Source organism: Limulus polyphemus, unplaced genomic scaffold (assembly GCF_000517525.1).
Source record: "Limulus polyphemus unplaced genomic scaffold, Limulus_polyphemus-2.1.2 Scaffold1575, whole genome shotgun sequence".
NCBI classification, from domain to species: domain Eukaryota; kingdom Metazoa; phylum Arthropoda; class Merostomata; order Xiphosura; family Limulidae; genus Limulus; species Limulus polyphemus.
Genome location: NW_013667185.1, coordinates 244,052 through 266,370, shown reverse-complemented (window position 1 = coordinate 266,370; position 22,319 = coordinate 244,052). Strand labels below are relative to the sequence as shown.

The following is a 22,319-nucleotide window of genomic DNA, read 5'->3' as shown; positions in this document are numbered from 1 at the left end:
TTTATCAACTGTTGATGTGATGTGTCCACCAAATTAAACACAGGTAACAGCATATCCAGTTTTTTTATTCTGGAGGAATCCACTAAAAATGAGCAACACATTCAGAAGAGAATTGTAAACAGCTGAAAGATCAGTATTATACGTAATATAAAAAATTACTTTTTACTTTGTGTATGTTAAAGTTCTGATTTTAGTATGTTTCTATTTTTGTTTCTTAGAAATTCATAATTAATTTAATTTTGTGATCAATAAGCCACTACTTGAGCATTGTAGCACACGTACACTTAATTTTATATTTAGTTTTGTAAGCATTATAACGTTTACTGATAATCTGCCAAATTTCGTTAACATACACTTACTAATTTAAAAGTTACAGGATGGAAACTATAACAAGCATAAAATGGTTATGAAGTCAATCCCAGGAACCTAGCCCATGCTGAAAGTTAGCAAATGTTGAAATAAAAGTTAACTATTCACTTATGTACTTATTTTTTTCCTTTGTTGTTCATATTTAATATATTCTCTACGTAACATTTCCATAATCTGCAATTTTTACAGATACTTTAAACTTACCTGTTGGACATCAGTGTACCTGAATATCACATCAATAAAATTTGAGGTCTAGACTATATTAAAACTTACTTAGTAAAAAAAATGGTTAAGCACAAAATTATGAAATCACTCACCAACAGATTACTGTGTCCTTCACTTTCAAAAATTCTGTAAGTTTCACTTTGATCAGACACTATCTCTAGTCCATTGAAAGACCACTTTATGGTTACAACAGGAAATGAATCAAATACACAGGTTATGTTGACAGGATTATTAATCCATGTCTTCATGATCTCCGATTTAGGTCCAACAATTTTTGGTTTAGCTGTTTACAAACAAAATAAGAAGAAAAAAAAATCAGAGAAAAAGGAAATGCTTTAAATGAATAAAAATTAAGTCAAAGAGTTAAAAACTAGTAATATATGCAAATTAGCAGCTCTGTCATGGTTACATTGTTAATAAGCTTACAAACAATTCAGTAAATTTGTTTAAAAATTTGATAATCTCAGAACACCTATGAAAAATACATTTTCACAAAACTATTTTATTTCGTGGCAAGTTTAAGCTATTATAGTTCCAAAGCTTTGTCGTAGTAGTGAAATAGAAATTAAATTCAAAACTATTTGTGAAACAGAAGAAATGCTCAAATAAAGAATGTTCTTTATGTAAGATTAAATGTACTTGTACAATAATGGAAAGGTGTTTTACTTAATTCATACTGAAATTACAAGCTATCCTGTAAAAGAATGAGACTTAGCCAAGAAAAAAAAAAGTTAATTTTTCTATACTGAAAATTTATTTCCATCCATACTTAACTCAACACACAAGATTAGCTATTCTCGTTCAGTGCTGCCCTCTATATGCGAAGTTTTTCTTTACACATGCCACAAGCCTTGCACACACACCACCCCCCCCCTACTATATTCCAAATTCCATGCAAATTATCATGCATCATCTCTTAACCAATAGTAGCATGACATGCTCATGTGACTCCATCTACGTTCCTCTACCAAACCTTCACCTTGAAGTTTGGCAGAAGGTGTCAGCACTGCAGGATTATGGAAAGGGTGAGAGAAGGCAAGCGCCTATCAGAAATACATTCAGTATAAGAAAATTATAACTTCCAATACAGTACTTACTTCTCCTCACAAGATCAGCTAGAATTCTACACTGAAAAAGAGTGACCAGTGCAAGGGAACAAAAGAAGTACCCCTGAAAGCCTCCAAAAGGATACCCCTGACCATGAGAAATGTAGATCCAAAGATCAGGAGAGCTCAAACCATCATCCCACCACAAAGAAAGATGACATATGTCCATAAAGATTCCAAACAAGCAGTGTAATAGTTACATTACAGAGTATTGGAGGTTTATTTAAGCAATGTTTAAAAGTTTTTTTAATTATAAACTGGGGAAACGTTTGTTAAACTAGCTAACACTTCAAATGTGTGTGTAATTTGCAGTTGAGAGTCAAGTGAGATACGAAGAAAATTTAAAGCTTCATATCTTCAAAATATTACCATACAGAAGTAACAAGCACTTAAGTATCAGTTTTATATGTTTATGTTAAAAGCTATTACTTAAAAACAATTTTGCTAATTTCTTGCCTATTCATTGAACAACAAGATAGGGATGAATACAGGAAACCATACAAAAATCCCTACATAAGTAGACAAATCTTTCCAAGAAAACTTATCTACAACTAAATGTTGAATTTCTTTCACTTTCATGAATTCAGGTTTGAAATAAAAGCATTTAAACTGAATAATACTATACAATCTTACAATAGCTAATTCCCATACACTTGTAACATTGGCTCAGTGGCTATTTATGTAGGGATTTTTTTATATAGTTTTGTGTATTCATCCCGACCTTGTTTCTGTACTTTTTGGCATTGCCATCCCTACAAAATCTTTATGTTTTTCAAAATTTTCGTTATTACTTGTTTCCCCTCTTTTTTAAACAACCAATATTAATGAATAGAAGTTGCTATGTAGGCCAGCAGTTTTAGCTCTACAGGATGAGTTGAACATCTGTTTAAATTTGTGAGATACTATAACTGCTTCCTCACACCACAAGTTAACCTTTATGATGAAAAAAGGAGATATATCTACTTTGATGTTTATAGTCATTTGATGCGACGAACAGATTTACTCCACAGCTTCACAAAAACCTTACCTTCCACTGCAAACAAACAGATTTACCCCATAGTTTCATAAAAACATGTCCTTCTACTGTGACAAGTAGGAATACTCTCACATCCTTGAAAGACATCTGTGAGCAACTCACTGTCAGCTGATAAAGTAAATAGTTCCATAATTTGAGGTTAATTTTATTGAAACAGTTTTTATATGTTATACTTTACACACACACAGATATATAGTATTCTCGATTTTATATACTAATATAAACCAGAGGTTTTATAATGAGGTAGTAAAATGAATGTACAAATCAGTGTTCATCATTTGTCACCCATTTTGTTTGTTCTGCATTCGTGTGTACATCAGGGAATTGCCATAACAGATATAGAAAATATATCATCTCCTTTTCATATTGAAAAAAATAAAATAAGAGCAAATTCATAATTGCATTTTTTGGTGGATAACTGCCACTCACCAAAAGGGTAAAATGCAACATATTGATGTGTAAGTCATCATAGCTTCAAGCATTGGTAAGCTAGCCTTTCTGATGACAGAATTAGAATAACAAGCAAGATACTTGGCTTACGTTACTTGCCTTTTCTCTCTACTTTAGTAATGTTTTTTGGGGAAACTGAAGGTTTTAACAGCTTTTGACAACCTTGAAACCTAAATTAGGTATTTATAAAAGCCTCTTAGATTGTTATAAGTGATTTGAGACTATGATGAGTAATACATAATATGTGGCAGCCATTTTTCCCCATCCCTACATACTAAGCACTGCAGTGCTTAGTAACAACTAAAACATTCATGCTACAACTTACATTCTACTGACAAGTGTCCTGCATTCTCTACACTTCCAGCTACATTTTCTGCAAGGCATAAATACTCTGCATCATCGTCTCTACTAATTTTATTAATGGTCATAGTCAGGATTACAACCTCCTCTTCTTTGATCTTCTCTATGAAGATTCTATCATCCTGAGAGGTGGCATATTTAAAATAGATAAGTAAAATACAAAAAGTACAGATGGATTTGTATGAAATTAAGCAACAACACAAAAAGAACACCAGTAATTCTTCTAAAATCCAACACTGCATTATGAAAATTGAACTGAATATTAAACCATAACATCTTTCTACATGTATTTATTTTATTTTTTTTAATGAGTAAGGTAGTATTCAATTTTGGCTTCAATCTTTTGGCGTATTATAATAGTTTTTAATAGATCATTTACACTGCTAATAATTTTTAAGTACTTATTACTTGCAGTTTCTTCACACTGTGTCCAGGGGTTTGTAAATATTTGAAGGGCTGACAACAAGAATAAACAAAATTATAAGCCATATATGAACACAAATTTATCACTTCTAATTCTCTCATCTTCAACAAATCTTTAATTACTAAGACAGGATTAAAATTGTTAGGAAATTAAACTATCCACAGGTTCCTATTTATTTAGTATTTAAAACTAAGCTTAGTTTGTTTCGTGTGAAAATCTGTATTAACAATTTAAATTGTTTTTAAATAAGAGTTAGAAGTGAAAGACTAGTTAGTGTTCATACATGCATGGTTTATCATTTGTTTGTTCTTGTTTTCAATGGCCTTGTGTCAGTTCAATCACATCATTTAGATCAGATGGAAAAACCTGTAGCTTAAAGTTGTTAATTCTTCAACTTGAAGAATGTGTAGCAATTGAAGTTACAATCTATGAAAATCTACAGATTAAAGAAACTATGCATCAGAAGATTGAAACAAAAAATCAATGCTTATCATTTGTCAACTGAGCTTTTGGCAAATTAAGTTCCATTTGAATTTTGTTGAATCTCAAAATTTGACAAATACATGAGAGTAAAAGAAATGGTAACAGATAACTCATTTTTAAGTATGCAACAACTTCAGTAAGCATGATTAATTTATACATATTGTAAAACCAAATTATAGTGATAAAGAACAAAACAGCAGTTGTTTAAGCAAATTTACTAATTAAGATTTTATATTTCACAGACAATCTTCATTATTCTGCATGATAAAAAAAAGTATTATGGCTGAATATAAACAACGTATTAACTTACAGACTCAATCTGCTGATTTTCTTTCAAGATGGTCAGTTCTGGAGATGGAACACCAGAAGCATGGCACTCCAATAACCCCGTTGTTTCTTCTAATGCAGTTATATTTTCAAACTGTATTATTTTTGGTTTGGCTATAAAGAAAAGTCTGATTAAAATATCTGAAATATATTAATGAAAACAGGAATTGGCTTTAATTAAAATAAAAACACTATGGTGGTTAAACACCAAAAATTTTTCTGAAGATTTATCATGTGAAGCATAATCTATAATGCACTAGAATTAGTGCCTCTCATTATATAATTATTTTACTATTGTTAATTATTTTGTGTTTTTTCTAGAAATATATATTTTTGCTATTTTCCAAAATTTTGTAGCATAGATGAAAAGCAGCAATATTAAAATTTAACATAAGTAGTCAAGTGATAAATCATAGATCCCTTTCACAATTTATAATGTAATTTCTTTCTATGTGGATTGCAAATAGATGAATGGGATATTTAATATGGCTCTAACTTCATGAAACAAGTGATTTTTATACAAGCAATTCACACTAACATTTGGGAGTACAAACAAAAATACAAATGTGATGAAATTCAACATTAAACCCTGGGAAAATCTCTTTTTAAATAATAAAACTAGCATACAGCCCAACAAAAATGATGGGTCAAGTACTACTACTCCAACCACATAGCTTCATTTTATAGCTAACTGGAATAATTCAGTTTTGTAAGATTAAACTTCACCAACAAAATGATAGAAAAGTGTAGCCAAAGTAGTCAAAAATTGATAAGTTCTTTTGTGATCCAATCAAAATTAAGATCATTCACAAAATGAATTTGTGGTTGATTTTTTACTAATAATTATTCTAAGAATACATCAGATTAACAACTTTTAATATATACAAAAAGCCAGTTCATTTTGGTAACACTACATTCCAACAATGGATTTTATGTTCTGTTGCTTAGCAACAAAAGTATAACCTAATATTGTTTAGTCTATGTACTGAAAGTATAACATGAAATGTATACAGAAAACTGAATAAATATTTCTTGATTTCTTAATTTAGAGTCTGTTCATTAAATAGGTTTGTTTATTAAAAATGTTATTGATATAACAGAAAGTAGCTTAATTCAGAAACAATTTAAGTTTATAAATGAATCAATATTTTTACTTTCATTATAAATGTTATGCATTTGGCTCTAGGCTAGGTGATCCCACATTACATCTTTACTTTTAGGCATATTATACCAACACTTACTAGACTTGGTTTCATGGCACACACACACACCCTCAAAGTCCCCTTGCACTCCCATCACTAAAATTGTAATGAGCAGACAATAATCAGACTATTCTATCTGGATAAATGCATTTTGGCTTTTATGACTCCTAATCAAGAATTCAAGTATGATACGACACACATACTGGCTTTTATATAGGTCAGACGGTTGGTTATAGTACTAATCATAACAGTTTCTACTTTTGCCAAGAATATGAAATCTACTTCAAAAACAGTCATTTGACAAATTTTCACACAACTTTTTAATTCATCTGTGAATTTAGTAAGAATAACACTATCTTAATTTAGTCATACAATTTTAAATTACAAACTATACAGCCAAATGTTTTTCCCCACTGTTAACCATGGTTTAAAGATAATTATACAATGTTACCTATAGATTTACTCTTCAACCATGTCATTATCTTAAAGTAATTTGCATCCTTTGAAGTAATTACTTGGTACTGTTCAGAACCATAATGTTTTAATCTTCAAATATCCAAATTGTGAGTAAAAGTTCAGTAGCACTACTGATTGTATAATTTCAGTCTCTTTCAAAGAATCAGAAGCATCTTTACTTATAGCATAGCCTCGTTTTCAGCTTTACCAATTACATTGAACATTGGATTAGTGCTGTTTTAAAATGAATTCCCAATCTTCTGACATTCCAATAGTACACACCCTTACACATAAGGCAGCAGTTGAGAGAAATGGATTCAATCTTTAAACTTGAAAAATATTTTAAATTCTCAATAGAGGTCTAAACATACATTGTTTTAATCTTATTTTCAAAGATAATGTATTGATATACAATATATCAACCAAATTGCAATAACAAAAAAAAAACTTTCAGTTCAATGGCAAATTTTATGATCAGACTGATGAAGTCAGCATGCAGTCTAGCCCGGCATCTGTAATGGCTAATGATTATGTTTTGACAAGAATAATTTACTGGGGTTAAAACAATTTATTTACAATCGCTATGTAGATGACATATTTGTTGTCTCAAACATAAGGATCAATTAGTGAGATGAATTTATAGACAGATTAACATTAAGTTCACCTATGAATGCCAACAATACCCTTGATACAAAGAAGGACATTTTGATGTTGGTTGTTATTAGAAATCCATCTACACCAGATTATACACTCACTCCAATAGGACACTTCATTTCAAAGATTTTGAGAAATGTCTCAAGTCTTGTGCACACAAAATAACCAGTTACAGCATGAGTTACTTAAACTAAAATCCATTTTAAAACTTAACTTCTTCCCAAACAACCTTATACATTTATTTATTAACTGAAAAAGCAGTAGCCATTTTAGCTCATTAAGTAGTATACATTTCTAGTGAGTTCTGGAATATCTCACTGCCAAGCCCCTCAGACTCCAGGCCAGCTTATACATGGATACCATTGCAATAAAAATAGAGAAAAATAGTTCAGCTTGTCAACTGAATTCTAAAGCAATTGAATTGGCCTAAACGAACTTTTGACAAGAAGAAAACTGTATAGTTTAAGATACAACTAGATACATACGTTTACCTTGTTTCAAAGATATACATTATTTTAAAAACAAGTGGAGTGTGATGTTCATTTAGTGTCGACTTAACGCCAACAAGTCAGACACCTATTGTAGAAGAATCCTTAGCCGAATACACCCATATTATTACGTTAATAAAATCAAAAGGTCATTAGCTGTCAGAAAATGCTCCATACAAATGTCAATTCATAATTTACAGATAACAGAAAAACAAATTATGGTTACTGAATAAAGCCCAAAAGGACAAGCTTGTTCATTAATGACATATCCTTATTCAGAATAATAAGAAAAAAAATTAAAGTAATAAGAATGAAATACTTTGGATAGTGACTTTCCCCAATATCAAAGCTACTACTTCAACATCTAGAGTAATATCAACATAATAAGGTAGAGAAATAATTGTTTTTGTGTATTTACTATTTGAATTAAATATTTTCATATTTATTTATTCAGAATATAGTTAAATAATGTTACCAGCTTATGTCCAGAATTCTGTGAAACATTCACAGTAAAACATTTTAAAAAACTTACATACTTACATAAAGTTTACCTGTTGCAATAGTAGTGCTATAAAAGAATGGATCAGAGTTACACTTATATTTGATTATATTTATCAAAATTACTTTCTAACATAACTCACAGAAGACTGTAAGTTGCACCTTTCTCTCATCTTGACCAACTTTGTTTTGTGCCATACATGTATAAGTGCCTGCATCTTCTTTCTTCAAATTTTGTATTGTTATGCTTCCATTAGTTTCATGAACTACAAATCTTTCTTGGGATCCGAGTTTAGTACCATTCTGAAAAAGTTAAATGTTATCAATTATTTCATACAAATTTATAATTAACCATTAACTCTTTCAATACGGGGTCAGTCAATGTGATGACCTCATAACCAATTTGCACTTGTTATAGTTTTCACACTATAACTTTTAAATTAGTAAGCGAATGTTAACAAAATTTGGCAGATTATCAGTAAATGTTACAATGTTTTCATATGCAAAATATTTCTTTGTTAAGTCGTAAGGTTTGTAAAGCAATGTTTCTCATCTTGCCTTTTTTCTTTTCACACCTTGTCTATCTATTATGCAAAGTAATTTTCAATACTTTTATGCATCAGAAAGTTTTGAAGTTTCATATGCAAAATCTTTATAATGTCTGAATAATTGCCAAATGTTCCTTAACAAAAAATACTATTTTATTTGTTATTTTCAGTAATTAATCTCTGAACAGGTTCAGTAGATTTGAAAACAAAAATTATGCCTCTTTCATTCTAGAATTAACACAAATCATAACACAAAAACAAATTTTTAGATTAAATAGCTTAAATCTCATAACATTATACATTTATATATATATTTATTATATTGTCAATTCACCTATGCCTAGCTAACAATACAGAAGTTACAATGACGTGACTCACATGCACTCATGTTACCATATCAAATAACATAAAACTGACCTATGGTCTGTACAAAGTAACTTGTGTTGACTGTGTTTTAGTTGACTAGTATTTTGTAAAATACAGTCACATTTCAATTATTATACATTATATATGTATATAGATTATTGCTATTTTGAAATAAGTTCTTATAAATATTTTTTGTAACATAGAACAGTAAATAAAGAGATAAAGCAAACAATTATCTCTTCTAGTTATGACCTTTGTACTCGGTTGCTGCTTGACGTAGGTTGCTAAGCCTTTAAAAGTTTTGCACATGGAGGATATGAATTTTTCTTTAAGTTTTATACACATATATACATTTGAATAACTAAAAAATCAAATTATTTCACCAATACTATAGAATTCAACTATAATTAAGATGCATTTTACTCTAAACAAAATACGAAATTATGAGCAGACTAAAGATAGAACCTACCTCATTGAAATCTACCTTAAAAAACTATATAGTAGCCAGATTAAAACATTTTCTTATAATCAGTTCTTTGAAAAAGAATACTGACAAGGTTTATAAACTATATATATTTGAATGTCATTACTTTTTTTTCATAATTTTGTGTGCTAACACAGGCACAATAAAGATCTGGCATTATATATTTCATGTTCTGTTACCTAAATAATTACCAATAGGGTCAATCCCATTAGCTTTTTTAAACACAGTTCTCTAAGCTATTTAAGGATCAAACTTCTTGTGGGTCCCTCATGAAATAAATAACTTCTAATGTAAAACCTAAAAAAAAATATTTAATTAGATATACTCATTAACAGGTTGATTTTTAGTTTTTCTCCAAGTAAGTAGCTTGCTTTGATTGGAAGTTAATTTTAGTTGCTACTAATGTTAGTAATTATGCTCTACAGTGAGCCTACAACTATTTTCACAGGATCCTTATAATGACAAATCATACCAAAAACAATTTTTTATGACAAAAAAACACCAATAATATTGCTACTAATCCTGCTAATTATTGTTGAGGCCCTCATGTATTTTACTAGGAAAATTAGTTTTTTTTGTCACAGCTCTATGCATTACGTGAAATTGTAACAGGCAACAACAAAAAATATTCAATAAATGCAAGATGCTGAAAGACAATAGTGAAAAGTATACAGACAGTAGGTATTTTGAGGGTTAAGTTCCTTATGTGCTATATTTAAGAACTGAATTATTATTAGAGCTACTGGATAAATCAGATAAATAACCGGAGATTCTCTAAAGATATTGATTACAAAGTTATAATAAAATTCTTAATCAAACGAGTACATTTTAAGAAGAATGATGCTTGTACGCAATAAAAGCAATATTGTGTTTAGCAGTTAGTGAAAAAATCACAGTAAATGGAACAAACTGTCAAAAGACTTCATATTGGAAAAATTAGTTAACACATTTATATGCCCTTATAAGCCTCGCAGGAAAACTGGTCAACAATGCACGTGTTACTCCAGAATTTTGAATTCCTTTAAGCTTAGAAGTGGCCTGAAGAGGTGTTGAAATTAGGCAAGTTTTGTAATAAGAAATTTTAGATAATTACTTTTATAAAATACTTTGTTTTGTATAAAGTTTGAGGTTGGTTTTGAATCAATTTGATTACAAGAATCTCTTGCATGAAGAAAGATGGCATTGCTTGTTTCCATATTCAACATTTTTTTTGTTTAAAAAAACTTGCACTTCTTTTGGTTCCCCTTCACAACCTTCCTCACAGGATTGGTGTGGTATAAATGCTTTGTTTTCATCTTTAGATTACCTTTAATGATGTTACAATATTTGTATATGATTCTAAAGTTATTATACTTTGATATTTTCTCTAGGGGCCAAATGTTATTGTCATTTCCAATAGAAAGTGTTTTCATATTATCATTGGTCGGTTTTTTTCATCTTTGAAAAATCTCTTTTCTCTAAGATTGTAATTTGTAATGAGAGACTGGAGAAAATGGAGTTATTTCAAGCTTGTTGTGTAGCATATCCTATAGGTTCTAAGACAAAAATGAAATAAGATTCTAACCTGATCATGGTGGCATGAAAAAAGTAAAAATAATTTTTCATTTTATAGTATACAGAGAGGACTGGTGCTATGTTTTTTCTGGTTATCAAAATATCCAAGAAAGGAAGTTTATCATCTTTTTTCCATTCAACTTTATATTTGATAGTGGGGTGAAGGTGATTAAGGTTAAAATTTTCCAAATCATCTCTTTGATTGGCCACTCAGAAAATATATCAACATATTGGAAACAATTTCTGTATGAAAGGAAGTTCTTCAGTTTAAAAATAGTCCATGAAAATGTTGCACACTATTGGAAAAAGTGAATTTCCCATGACTATTACTTTTTTATTGAAATTTCTGACCAAGACAGGTAAAAACATTGTTGTTTACACAGATTTCAATAAGAGAAAGCTAAATATCATTGGAAACTAGCAAAGATATGTTAAATGTGAAAAATTTTGCTTTTAAGAAACAATGGTCTTATCAATTGGCACATTAGTAAATAAGGAATCAACATCAAAACTCAAAATTTTTCCTTTACTTACATTTTTTTTTTCAAATTTGTTTACAGAATCTAAACTGTAATGAGACTGGACATAAATATAGAATAAAACACACAATCTTCATTAAACAATGAAACACAGATTGTGTATGCTTACATTTCATATGCCCAACAATTGCTTCTACTGGTTCTTCTGTATTCAAATGTTCAAGTTCAAACAACAAGTCACACTGTTTAAGTGAAGACAATGTTCCAGACTATCCAAATACCAGGTTCATTAATTTTTAATAAATCTTGCATTTACCCAGACTGACATGTGCTATTTATTGGTCATTCTCATTACAACATAGACGGTCTGTAACCTCAACATATCACCCCAAAAACTGCTGAAGGACAGCTGTTGAAATCCTTACACATCACATTGAATAATGTTTTTCCCAAGGCAATAACAGGTATTTCCCATTTTGAAAACAACAAAGGAACACAGGTTACTGGAAAGATCAATGTAACAATTTTCTGAACCGTGTGTTATGAGAAACCTGTACATATTCAGAACAATGAATAAATCTCGAATATATATAATACTACTGCAAGAAGACAGACACCTAGGGTATATTCAAATATACACTTGAATGTTGTAGATGGTTATAGTGGATTCTTGTAACTATATGAACACAATTTTCAATTATTTATGAGAAATCCTTAGGCCAGAAAATAAAACTTCAATATTTTATAGTAAGGTTATGATAGATTATACTTAGAGAAATTGCAACATTGACATATTTTGAACTATCAAATAGATTATATTTTTCCCACTTTTTAGTTTGCATATTTACTTATATCAATTATTAACAACGAATGAACAGTCAATAAAATAAAATAATGTATTCACACAAATTTCAATTAACTGTATTTTGTAGAAGAGAGAACCTGGATTAGTAAACAAGGCTTAACGTTCCAGTTATTAGCTAACTCTGGCTAATATTCTATTTTGATTTGTATAAAAATAAATGAAAAAAATAAGTAAAATTCATAAGTTATAAGTCTAGTAAGATATGTATAGAAGCTGTACATATCTGATTTATTACATAGAAAGCAGCATTACAGAGAAATGAAATGATTTATCTCTATAATAATAATAATAATAATAATAAATAACGCTATCTTAATCAAGCAAACTTTTTTTTTTAAATATGTTTATGGTTTAACTTTAAAACAGATTTTTCCTCTGTAAATGTGGTGTCATTATACATATGGCCAACTTTCTTACTGGCTCATTCTTCCTAACTTAGCATTTGAATACAAATCTTTATTTACTAGGAAATATTTTACCTTATCAAACCAGTGGTACACAGGTTCCGGATAACCAATATCAGCCTTACAATAGAGTACAATTTCCTCCTTTTCCATTCCTTGAACCTCATTTTGGTAGTCTGTGATGTTAGGAGGAACTGTAAAAAAAAAAAAAAGGTTTCATAATTACAAAAACCTATTATCTATGAGACCATGGACCAAGAAAAATTACTTTGTAAATTTTGATCTTAGCAGTTTAACATTAGAGTATATTCCATAGATGTACACTAACACATATCCAGTGTAAAATTATAAACTTGTCTTATAATAATTAATTTTGATGTTAAACTTTCCATTAGTCATATCCTAAAAGTTAAGCAACATTACACAAAAGTCAAGAAAACAACAATCCAGTATGTATCAATACACAGAACAAAGCAAATGTAATTAACTGTTTTTTACTAAAGTGCACTTGCAAAATGTAACCAATCATAAACATGTTTCTAGCATCTTTCTCGTTCATAAAATTGTTCACACATTCCATTTTATGATCTAATTTAAACCAATAATAAACATGTTTCTAGCATCTTTCTCGTTCATAAAATTGTTCAAACATTCCATTCTATGATCTAATTTAAACCAATCATAAACATGTTTCTAGCATCTTTCTCGTTCATAAAATTGTTCAAACATTCCATTCTATGATCTAATTTAAACCCAAACCATTGATCAGGTGCATAAAATATACAAGTGATATGACCACACTGGACAGATGACTTCCTAACTTATCAGCAACGTATCCAATTCATAATAAGTAAACATAGAATACCTATCATACTTTCTTGGACATAATGCTCCCAGGTAGTCTTTTTGCCAGTGTTCACATATAACCAAAAAATGCTACAAAGTAAATCAATCCAAGAACATTTAAACACTATATGGTTCTAAAATGTAAAACAGAATTCAACAACAACAACAAAAATCAAAACAGCAGTAAAGAGCAACAGTTAACCTCCATAACATTACAATTAAAACTAAATAATGAAGTTGTGAACAAGACATAGAAAATTTGTTTATTCACCAGCATATTATTTACACCATTAGATATCAAACAGTACTACTATACTGACAAAAGAAAGAAACAATTACAAAAATGTATTACACTAATTAATTACCTACTTCATTAGATGCCAGAAAACCAAACACATTAGCAAAATTCTAAGCAAATAAGTTATCAGTACGACGAAGAAAAGTAAAAAAAAAAATATACTAATACTCTAATAAATATAAGCAAAGAACTGAAGTTTCCAAACATTATTACATTTACTACAACTTAAAGGAATACAACAAAATAATTGCACAATATATAGCTTAGTTATTAAAAACACTTATCATTATGATGTGAAAGCAGAGTTAAGTTTCTTAAAACAAGTGGCCATAGATAGAGGATATAAACCTGCTTTTACTGATAGATTGCATCATAAACATATCAATAGATTAAGAATGCTAGTATGTACAAGGTTAGAGGGAAAATGTAAAGTAGATAACTTGAGTTTACCATGTGTTCAAGGCTTATCTACAAGAATAGGCAATATAATGAAAAAATACAATGAATGTAGTGTAATATTCTCTCAGCACTGTAAGTTAAATGGTCTCACGCATACAAAAGATAGAATAGAAAAAAAATCGATAAATGTGGGATTTATAAAATCCATTGTATCTGTGTTCGAGTTCATATTGGCCAATCGTGTAGAAACTATAAATTCAGGATCAAGGAACATAAAAACGAGGTAGAAAAATACAAGTAAAAGAATCGGTATTAGCAGAACATGCGACAGAAACATATTATAGACTGGAATAACACTAAGTTGATAAGAAAGGTAGACTTTACAATTAAATTAAATATCAGAAAAACTATTGAATTTGAAAAAAATATCAGATTAAAAAAGGAATCTGGTCCAGGTCTAGAAATAATAAAGTACTGGATACATGCTTTGTAACTCTGGGTAGTTTAAGCCTAGATGGTATTATTGATATGTAAATGATTATATTGGTATACAAGTCCCACACATGCCTTTATGGTTACTCCTGAAGATGGTGTCGCAGGACACCCAAAACATGTCTTTTTTTAGGGCAAGTCCCCATTTTTAATAACTAGTCATCATGTAATGATTTTAACACTGTATTCCTTTTAATTGTAAATAGATGTTTTACATAATGTCATTTTTAAGTCATTTGTGATTACACTTATTGGAGAGTACCAATACTTTTCAAAATTACACTAGGTCATTGGTTCAGTCTTAAGCCTACAACTGGAGACTAAAATGTACTATGCAATGTAGTAATATGATCAATAAAATTAGATTTAGAAAATACAAAGTCAACTGTAGTCATTATTTATGACTAGTTAAATAGCATTCTTGCAAAGGTAAAAAGGTGATTAATTAGAAGTAAATTATGCAAGTTGTGTTATCACTACTAGCCCATCAAGGATGTCCCTTTCAGCTCCCAACTATAACCACTCCATACTACTTGTGTATTCATCCAATCTGTCCTTAAACTCAGTTAAATGTTCTGCCTCCACCACCCTTAAAAGGCAGCTCATTCCAAAATCCAACCACCCTGTTTGAAATGTAATACTGTCTAAACTACAGCTGATTCCTACACTGCCAAAATTTGAATATTTGACTCCTTGTCCTATTGTTTTCACTGCTAAACACATAAAAGTTTGATAAATCTATATTATCAATACCTTTAATAATCTTAAACACCTCAATCAAATCCCCTCTGACCCTTCTCACCAAAAAAAAAAAACAAGTTTAGAGATTTTAGTCTCTTCATAGGACAATCCCACCAACCCAGGTATCATCCTAATGGCTCTTCTCTGAACCTTCTCCAACAATTCAATGTCCTTCTTGAGGAAGGGAGCCCAAAACTGTACAAAGAACTCTAAATGAACCCTTACAAGTGATCTATACAGTGAAACAATATCCCTTCTCCAACAATTCAATGTCCTTCTTGAGGAAGGGAGCCCAAAACTGTACAAAGTACTCTAAATGAAGCCTTACAAGTGATCTATACAGTGAAACAATATCCCTTCTCCAACAATTCAATGTCCTTCTTGAGGAAGGGAGCCCAAAACTATACAAAGTACTCTAAATGAAGCCTTACAAGTGATCTATACAGTGAAACAATATGTCTTCTCTTATATTCAATATTTCTATAGATGATACCAAAAATCCTATTTGCCCTGTTGCTAGCAACAATACACTGTTTAGATGACTTAAGTGTTTTTTTTTTTCACAACACAGATCTTTTTCTTCAACCACAGTATTTAATGTATTCCCATTTAAATTTTAATAATAATAATTTAAATTGTGAAAACCCACGTGCATCATCCTCAAAGAATGTCAGATTTGTTAAACAAGATTTTCACTTAGTGAAACCATGTTGGTTCTTTGACACTATATCAAACTGCTTTAAATGACTGCATCTTTAATCACACTCTCCAAAACCTTTCCAACTATTGATGTAACACTAACGGGCCTATAACTGCCTGGACAATGTTTTTTACCTCCTTCAAATATTGGACTAACATTAGCCAACTTTAAATCTTCTAATACTCTTCCATTACTCAATGAACTATAAAAAATATTAGCAAGTAGTTCACAAATAAAATCTTTAAGCTCATTTAAAACTCTAGGATAAAAGTTTTCTGGTCCAGGGGACTTATGAATTTTTAGGTTACCCAACTTTTCTCTTTCGATATCAGTAACTATAATCAAGCACACACAGACACAGTATTGCGTCTTTGATTAATAGATTGTTTTCATTTTGTGTTACATATCATCTACAGTATTTACTTGCTTACACTCAGTTTGAAATAAATTCAGTATCACTTTGGGATGTATTCTGTTTATTTTCCTATAATATATAGTAAAACTACATAATACTGAACAAATCAGCTTCACCTGAATATACCATAAATACAGAAAACAACAGTTTTGAGATATTTATAATTATCTAAAAATTTACATCAGTTAAGAAAATTTAAAATGTTTGTTACACAGTGTTGTATCCAGAGCTTTAAATAGTGTCTTTTCACCAAGAGACCACACACGCTGGTTCAGTTACTTTAGAACCCTATTGACAAGACAAATTACTCTATTTCACAACACAAGTGATAAATTTACTTATCACAATTGTATCCAGAGCTTTAAATAATTCTTTTATATCAAAAGTCCACACAGGTTTGTTCAATTACATTAGAACATGATTGACAAGTTACTCTCCTCTATCTCTGTTATAACAATACAAGCTGTGAAACTTACTTTAGAGATCACACATTACAGCTAAATTCACACACAAACTACCTTCACTAGCTTACTTGCACTAACTCAGTCACGTGTGTGTATGTGTGTTTCCCAACTGGGGCCTAGAACGTTCTACACCCTATGAGACATTATGATGTAACAATACTCAATGACAGAACGAGAAAAACATAAGATTCTAGTAACATGATGTAACAATATAAAAATCACTGACTAGTGAACTACACAACGTATGATTTGTATACAGTAACAAACAAACCTGCAATAAAGTATCACTTCTAAAAATACTAAATTTAACACTCATGCTTTAGAACTATCTAATCCATAACTCATTAAATTTAAATGAAACAGTTGTGTATATTTAACACTTAGCCACACACTAACTTATTCCAGTGTTACCATGAAGTGTTGGCTTGTAATTCACTTCTTATAAATATAAAAAATAACATTAGCCTTCCCCCACCTAAATTTTCCTGTAAGTATAATTAAATAATTGTATTTATCTCGTCTTCTAAAATCCATGGCATAAAACTTTTCCCTTGCATCAACATTTATTTAAGTCTTTAATTTTTTCCCCATATTGCTTCAATATTTGTCCCAAATACCACTCCAGTACCTATAAACTTCCTCCGCAGTCTACCTCGTATTCACATAACACATGTAAGAACTAAAAGAGCTAAAATGATTAAGTTCTCACAATTCTGTGTAACTGGTTAGTAACTCCTCAGATCTGCTATTACCTTCAACACCAAAATGTTTATGTAAAAATTAAAAAATGCAAAAGGAAATAATGTATCACATTCATTTCTAAATATATACTCACTAAGAACCTCCAAGATGATATCTTTATGCTCGAATCTTCCAGTTTCTGTGACAATTGCTTGGATACGGTACTTTCCATCATCATCTTCAAGTACCTTAGATATTAAAACTCCACTTTTATCAACTTTGAAACGTGATTCATCCAAATAAGTAGTGTCTATTCCCTCAATCTTTGTCCAAGAAACTTGAGGAGAAGGATTAGCTGAAACAACACACTTCAACTCTCCTGGTTGGTTGACAATCAGAGATTGTTTGTTAAGGCAATCATTCCATGTAATATCATCTGTCAGATCATATAAATCTAATAAATACATAATCTACGGAAATTATATTAAAGTTACAGATTTTATAATTATTATAAAGAAATTGACAGCTATATCAAATGTAAGGTATTGTAGTGATATGAATCAAAGTCAAGGTTCTGTCTTTCTCTCAAACACACACAAATCAAAACTTCCATTAATGTACTACAGGTGATATCAGTGGCAAAACTCTTAACTCCAACATTATTTTAAAAGTACTTTCAATATTTATTAAGAACTTTTAAAGCCAATTGTTTACAATTTCAATGTATAAATTGATCGAGAACAAAATATAATAGTGGTTCATGCAGATTCTAACTGAACAAGAAGTTAGCTTATGATGCTATTTGTCAGCAAGCAGACATCTACACTACTAGCTTGTTAATCATTAAGAAGGGCCATGTAATTTATTTTCTTCATAACAATTATGGGTCAGTTGTACATAGAAAAAAAACACATACATACTTTAGCATATTTTTAAATTTCAGATACTGATTTTCAAAACTGCTTATTTGACCCTACAACTGAAGCAGATCTGAGTGTCAATGTTACCCCTCATTTGAAACCCTAATGAAAGTCCTGATACAAACAATTCCTGCTCTGAATATGGATAACATAAGAACTGGGCAATTACTGAAATTTGATAATCAATTCATTGTCTAACTCATCAATTATGTTAACTGATTATTCTCACAAAAGACAAATAGTTGGGATAAATGAAAACAGTAGTAATCTGAAACATTTATTTCAATAAGTTGCCACACTACTTGATCACACTGAACAATTCTAAATCAAAATTAAACAAAAGAAAAGATGAAAAATCATAATATATTTATGTTATTTGGATAGCTAGAATAATCAGAACACTAATTTCTATTAAGAGATTATTTTTGTGAAATTAGATGATTTTTTATGGTAGTGCAAAAATTAAATTATTATATACTCACGAAAGAAATTTATTTCAACTCCACTTTCTAAAATTTTGGTGTCATTATAAGTAGCTCTACAAGTATACTGGCCCGCGTATTCTGTTTTAGGATTCACAACCACAAGTGACAGTATGCTGTTCTTTATCTTATGAACTTCAACTTCCTGGTAACTTCCACTGTATCAAAAAAAGAGAAACACAAGATTAATATACTAGTGTGGTATATCCAGGTAAAATTAATTAATTTTGAGAGCTATATTAGATAGGTCTACTAGATAAAGCTTCACTTAAGATATTGATTATGGAGTGTTACTAAGTCTTCTAAATGAGTCAATGTAAAGTAAGGTAATAAGAACAGACACAAAGTGAAATACAAAATGAAAAATCTTTATTAAACACTAAATATAAATGCTGTATGTACTTACTATTACTTGTATGGCACAATTACCTATATTGGATCATAGGAATGACTACTAAATACCAAATTCCAGATTATACTAACTAAATGATGTTTCACACAAGACTGACAAAATAGAATGTCCCTTAGTTCCTAAGAAACCTTGCATTTACCTAGGGTGACTTGTACTACCCACATGACTGGTCATTCTTAATACAATATAGGCTGAGTTGTAATTTCTTGATATCATAACAACATGAACAACCATTGAAAAACACTGCTGTCAATGTTCTTGCAAAATGTGTCATAATAGGCAATACTCTATCCAGGTGGTAACAGGTATCCATTTACAAAGGGAACAAAGATAGCTTATGAATGAAATCAATTTAATGGCTTTCTTTAACACTTATTACATGAAAACTACATATATACATAAAGATGTTAAGTTCAGAATAAATAAGGTGATGTTACAAGAAGATAGAAATGCATGGTATATTCACACACAACACTGAAGAAGTGTAGGTTAATGGAAGGAATTTAATATACATATGTATATCACTCAGTATCTAAAAATTAAAATTCAGCACTTGTAATACGAAAATGCTACAAATGATTATTTCTTGAAGTTAAAACAACACTAAATACGTTTTAAAAATTCATTTATGATATTTGTCCGCATTTTATTTTACCAATAGAACAATGTTTTTGTTTAAACTATTTAAAAACAAATTACTAGATAAGTGTAACTGATAAAACAGTGGTAATCACACACAAAAAATAGTTCCCAGGCTGAAAACAATTTGGTGAATGCTAGTGAATTACAAAGTTGGTAGAAAATTGTTTACTGCCACTCACCAAAACAATGCATGTTCATTTGAATTGTTCATGTAACTTAACTTTAAGTGACACATAGGTCAGTGTATATTTTAAACAACATTACTGCTATTAATTGAAGAAGAAAAAAAAACACCATTCATATCTCACAAAATCATGCATATACATGATGCTCAGACCCAACTTAACTTTAGCATGGCATTAATGTAGTGAAAATAAGCAGCTTAGAGACTTGCCAAAAAGAAAGACTGTCTTCAAGGATATACACTCATAATATTAACTACTTTATCACTAATGTAAGACAGTTTATTAAATATTTGATACACATATTCCTCATTAGAACCTTAATTCATAGTCAGCAAAAAAATATGGAACATTACGATAATTGTGTGAAATGGGTAAATTACATTTAGAGTTCCAAAAAGAAATTAATCAAACTTGTTAAAGTGTATCTAGCCACAATTATAGTACTTGCTAGTGTCAATATCTTCAAAGCAGTAGTTATATCAATAATTTCTTGCTCATTCATTCAAGTTGTCAAATTAAATGAACAAAAACTAGCAAACACCATCTGCCACAAATTACTTTGAACCTCCCTACATTACAAACTTTTTATTGTACTTATATCACAACACAGTGAACAAGAAAGAAAGGATCCCAAAGTCAGACTAATGATATTAGTTCATTACATGTTCTTACAGTATTGTTTATAAGCTTCAGTTCATACAAGTTAATTAACTGTGATAAAAAAAAAAAAAAACTTAAACTTCAGCAATCTTAAAATGTTTTTCATACAAAATACTTTTCACAAAACTTTTTTTTAATTGAAAGAGTTATTCAATATCTTGCTCTACAACAACAGAACCAAACTCCATATTCAAACATATTTCAAATCCTTAAAAATATATCTGCTGTAATTTAATAAACTTCTGATGTTCAGCTCAGATTAAACTTTGTATCTCCAAGACATCAGGTCATAAGATCAAAAATGATCATCATACTCTAAAAACCAATTTTTGTAATCCACACAAAATAAAGCAGTTTAGTTGCCAACATTTTTGGCAAAAAAAGAAAGTAAGCCTAACATCTCAAAGTGTGTGTAAACAAAAACATCATTAACTACAATATTTGAGATGTGCGTAAACTGAACAATCTAATTTCATAAACCAGTCTAGCTAGTACTTCTATCTATGCAAAATGTGTTGTAAACAGCTAAAGATGTATTGCATTACAAATACAAAATGATAAACTTTTGATCAAAGTTTAAAAGGGCACCCTAGCTTAAATATTGCAAATACTAAAATATCTTTCATTTACCAAGGATGAATCTGTTGTCTTTCAGCAACGAAATACTATTTTGTTGCTGTAAATAACTGTCTTTAAACATTATGTGCCCCCAAGTACTCATTTGTAGTATTTAGAAACTAATGAAAAAAAATTTCTCACCCTTTACCAAGCACTTCTCCATTTGGAGCTTCCCATCTCATATCTGAGAATAAGGTGTTATCATAACTTTCACCCGTACACGTGAGAACAAAGGCCTCTCCGGCTGGTCGTGTTTGGCTACTTCCCGCAGGTTGAATAGAAAGTTTCGGCCTATCATTAGGATTCTGGGCAAAACAACCTAAAAAAATCAATGGGTATGTTTTATGAAATGTGCCAGTCCACAACAACTAATTCCTTTTCTTTAAACAAACAATTATATTTTCACTACCGAAGAATATACAGTATAAAATCTGGGATTATAAAATTGAGTTGAACACTGAAAACTTCTAATAATGCTTTTTATAAAGACTTGTTCATATTTCATGCTCTGGTTCCTTTTGCCAAAAGATGGGAGAAAACCAAAAACTTTCTAAACTGCAACCCCCCCCCCCCCCCCCCCCCCCCC

The 22,319-nt window shown here is 30.1% G+C and overlaps 1 protein-coding gene across 1 annotated transcript in view; it reads right to left on the bottom strand.

The window, feature by feature from the left end:
* Window positions 1-686: 686 nt before the first annotated feature.
* The window catches only part of LOC106464165 (fasciclin-2-like), a gene marked incomplete at its 3' end in the record, with an annotated part of 82,856 nt that continues 61,223 nt past the window's right edge, over window positions 687-22,319 (bottom strand). The window contains exons 2-9 of the mRNA XM_022391854.1: window positions 21,875-22,052; window positions 19,217-19,374; window positions 17,969-18,250; window positions 12,854-12,972; window positions 8,222-8,381; window positions 4,764-4,894; window positions 3,512-3,668; window positions 687-877 (exon numbers count right to left, since the gene is read on the bottom strand). Coding sequence (XP_022247562.1) covers window positions 687-877; window positions 3,512-3,668; window positions 4,764-4,894; window positions 8,222-8,381; window positions 12,854-12,972; window positions 17,969-18,250; window positions 19,217-19,374; window positions 21,875-22,052 — 1,376 coding nt within the window. The remainder of the gene's footprint in view (window positions 878-3,511; window positions 3,669-4,763; window positions 4,895-8,221; window positions 8,382-12,853; window positions 12,973-17,968; window positions 18,251-19,216; window positions 19,375-21,874; window positions 22,053-22,319) is intronic.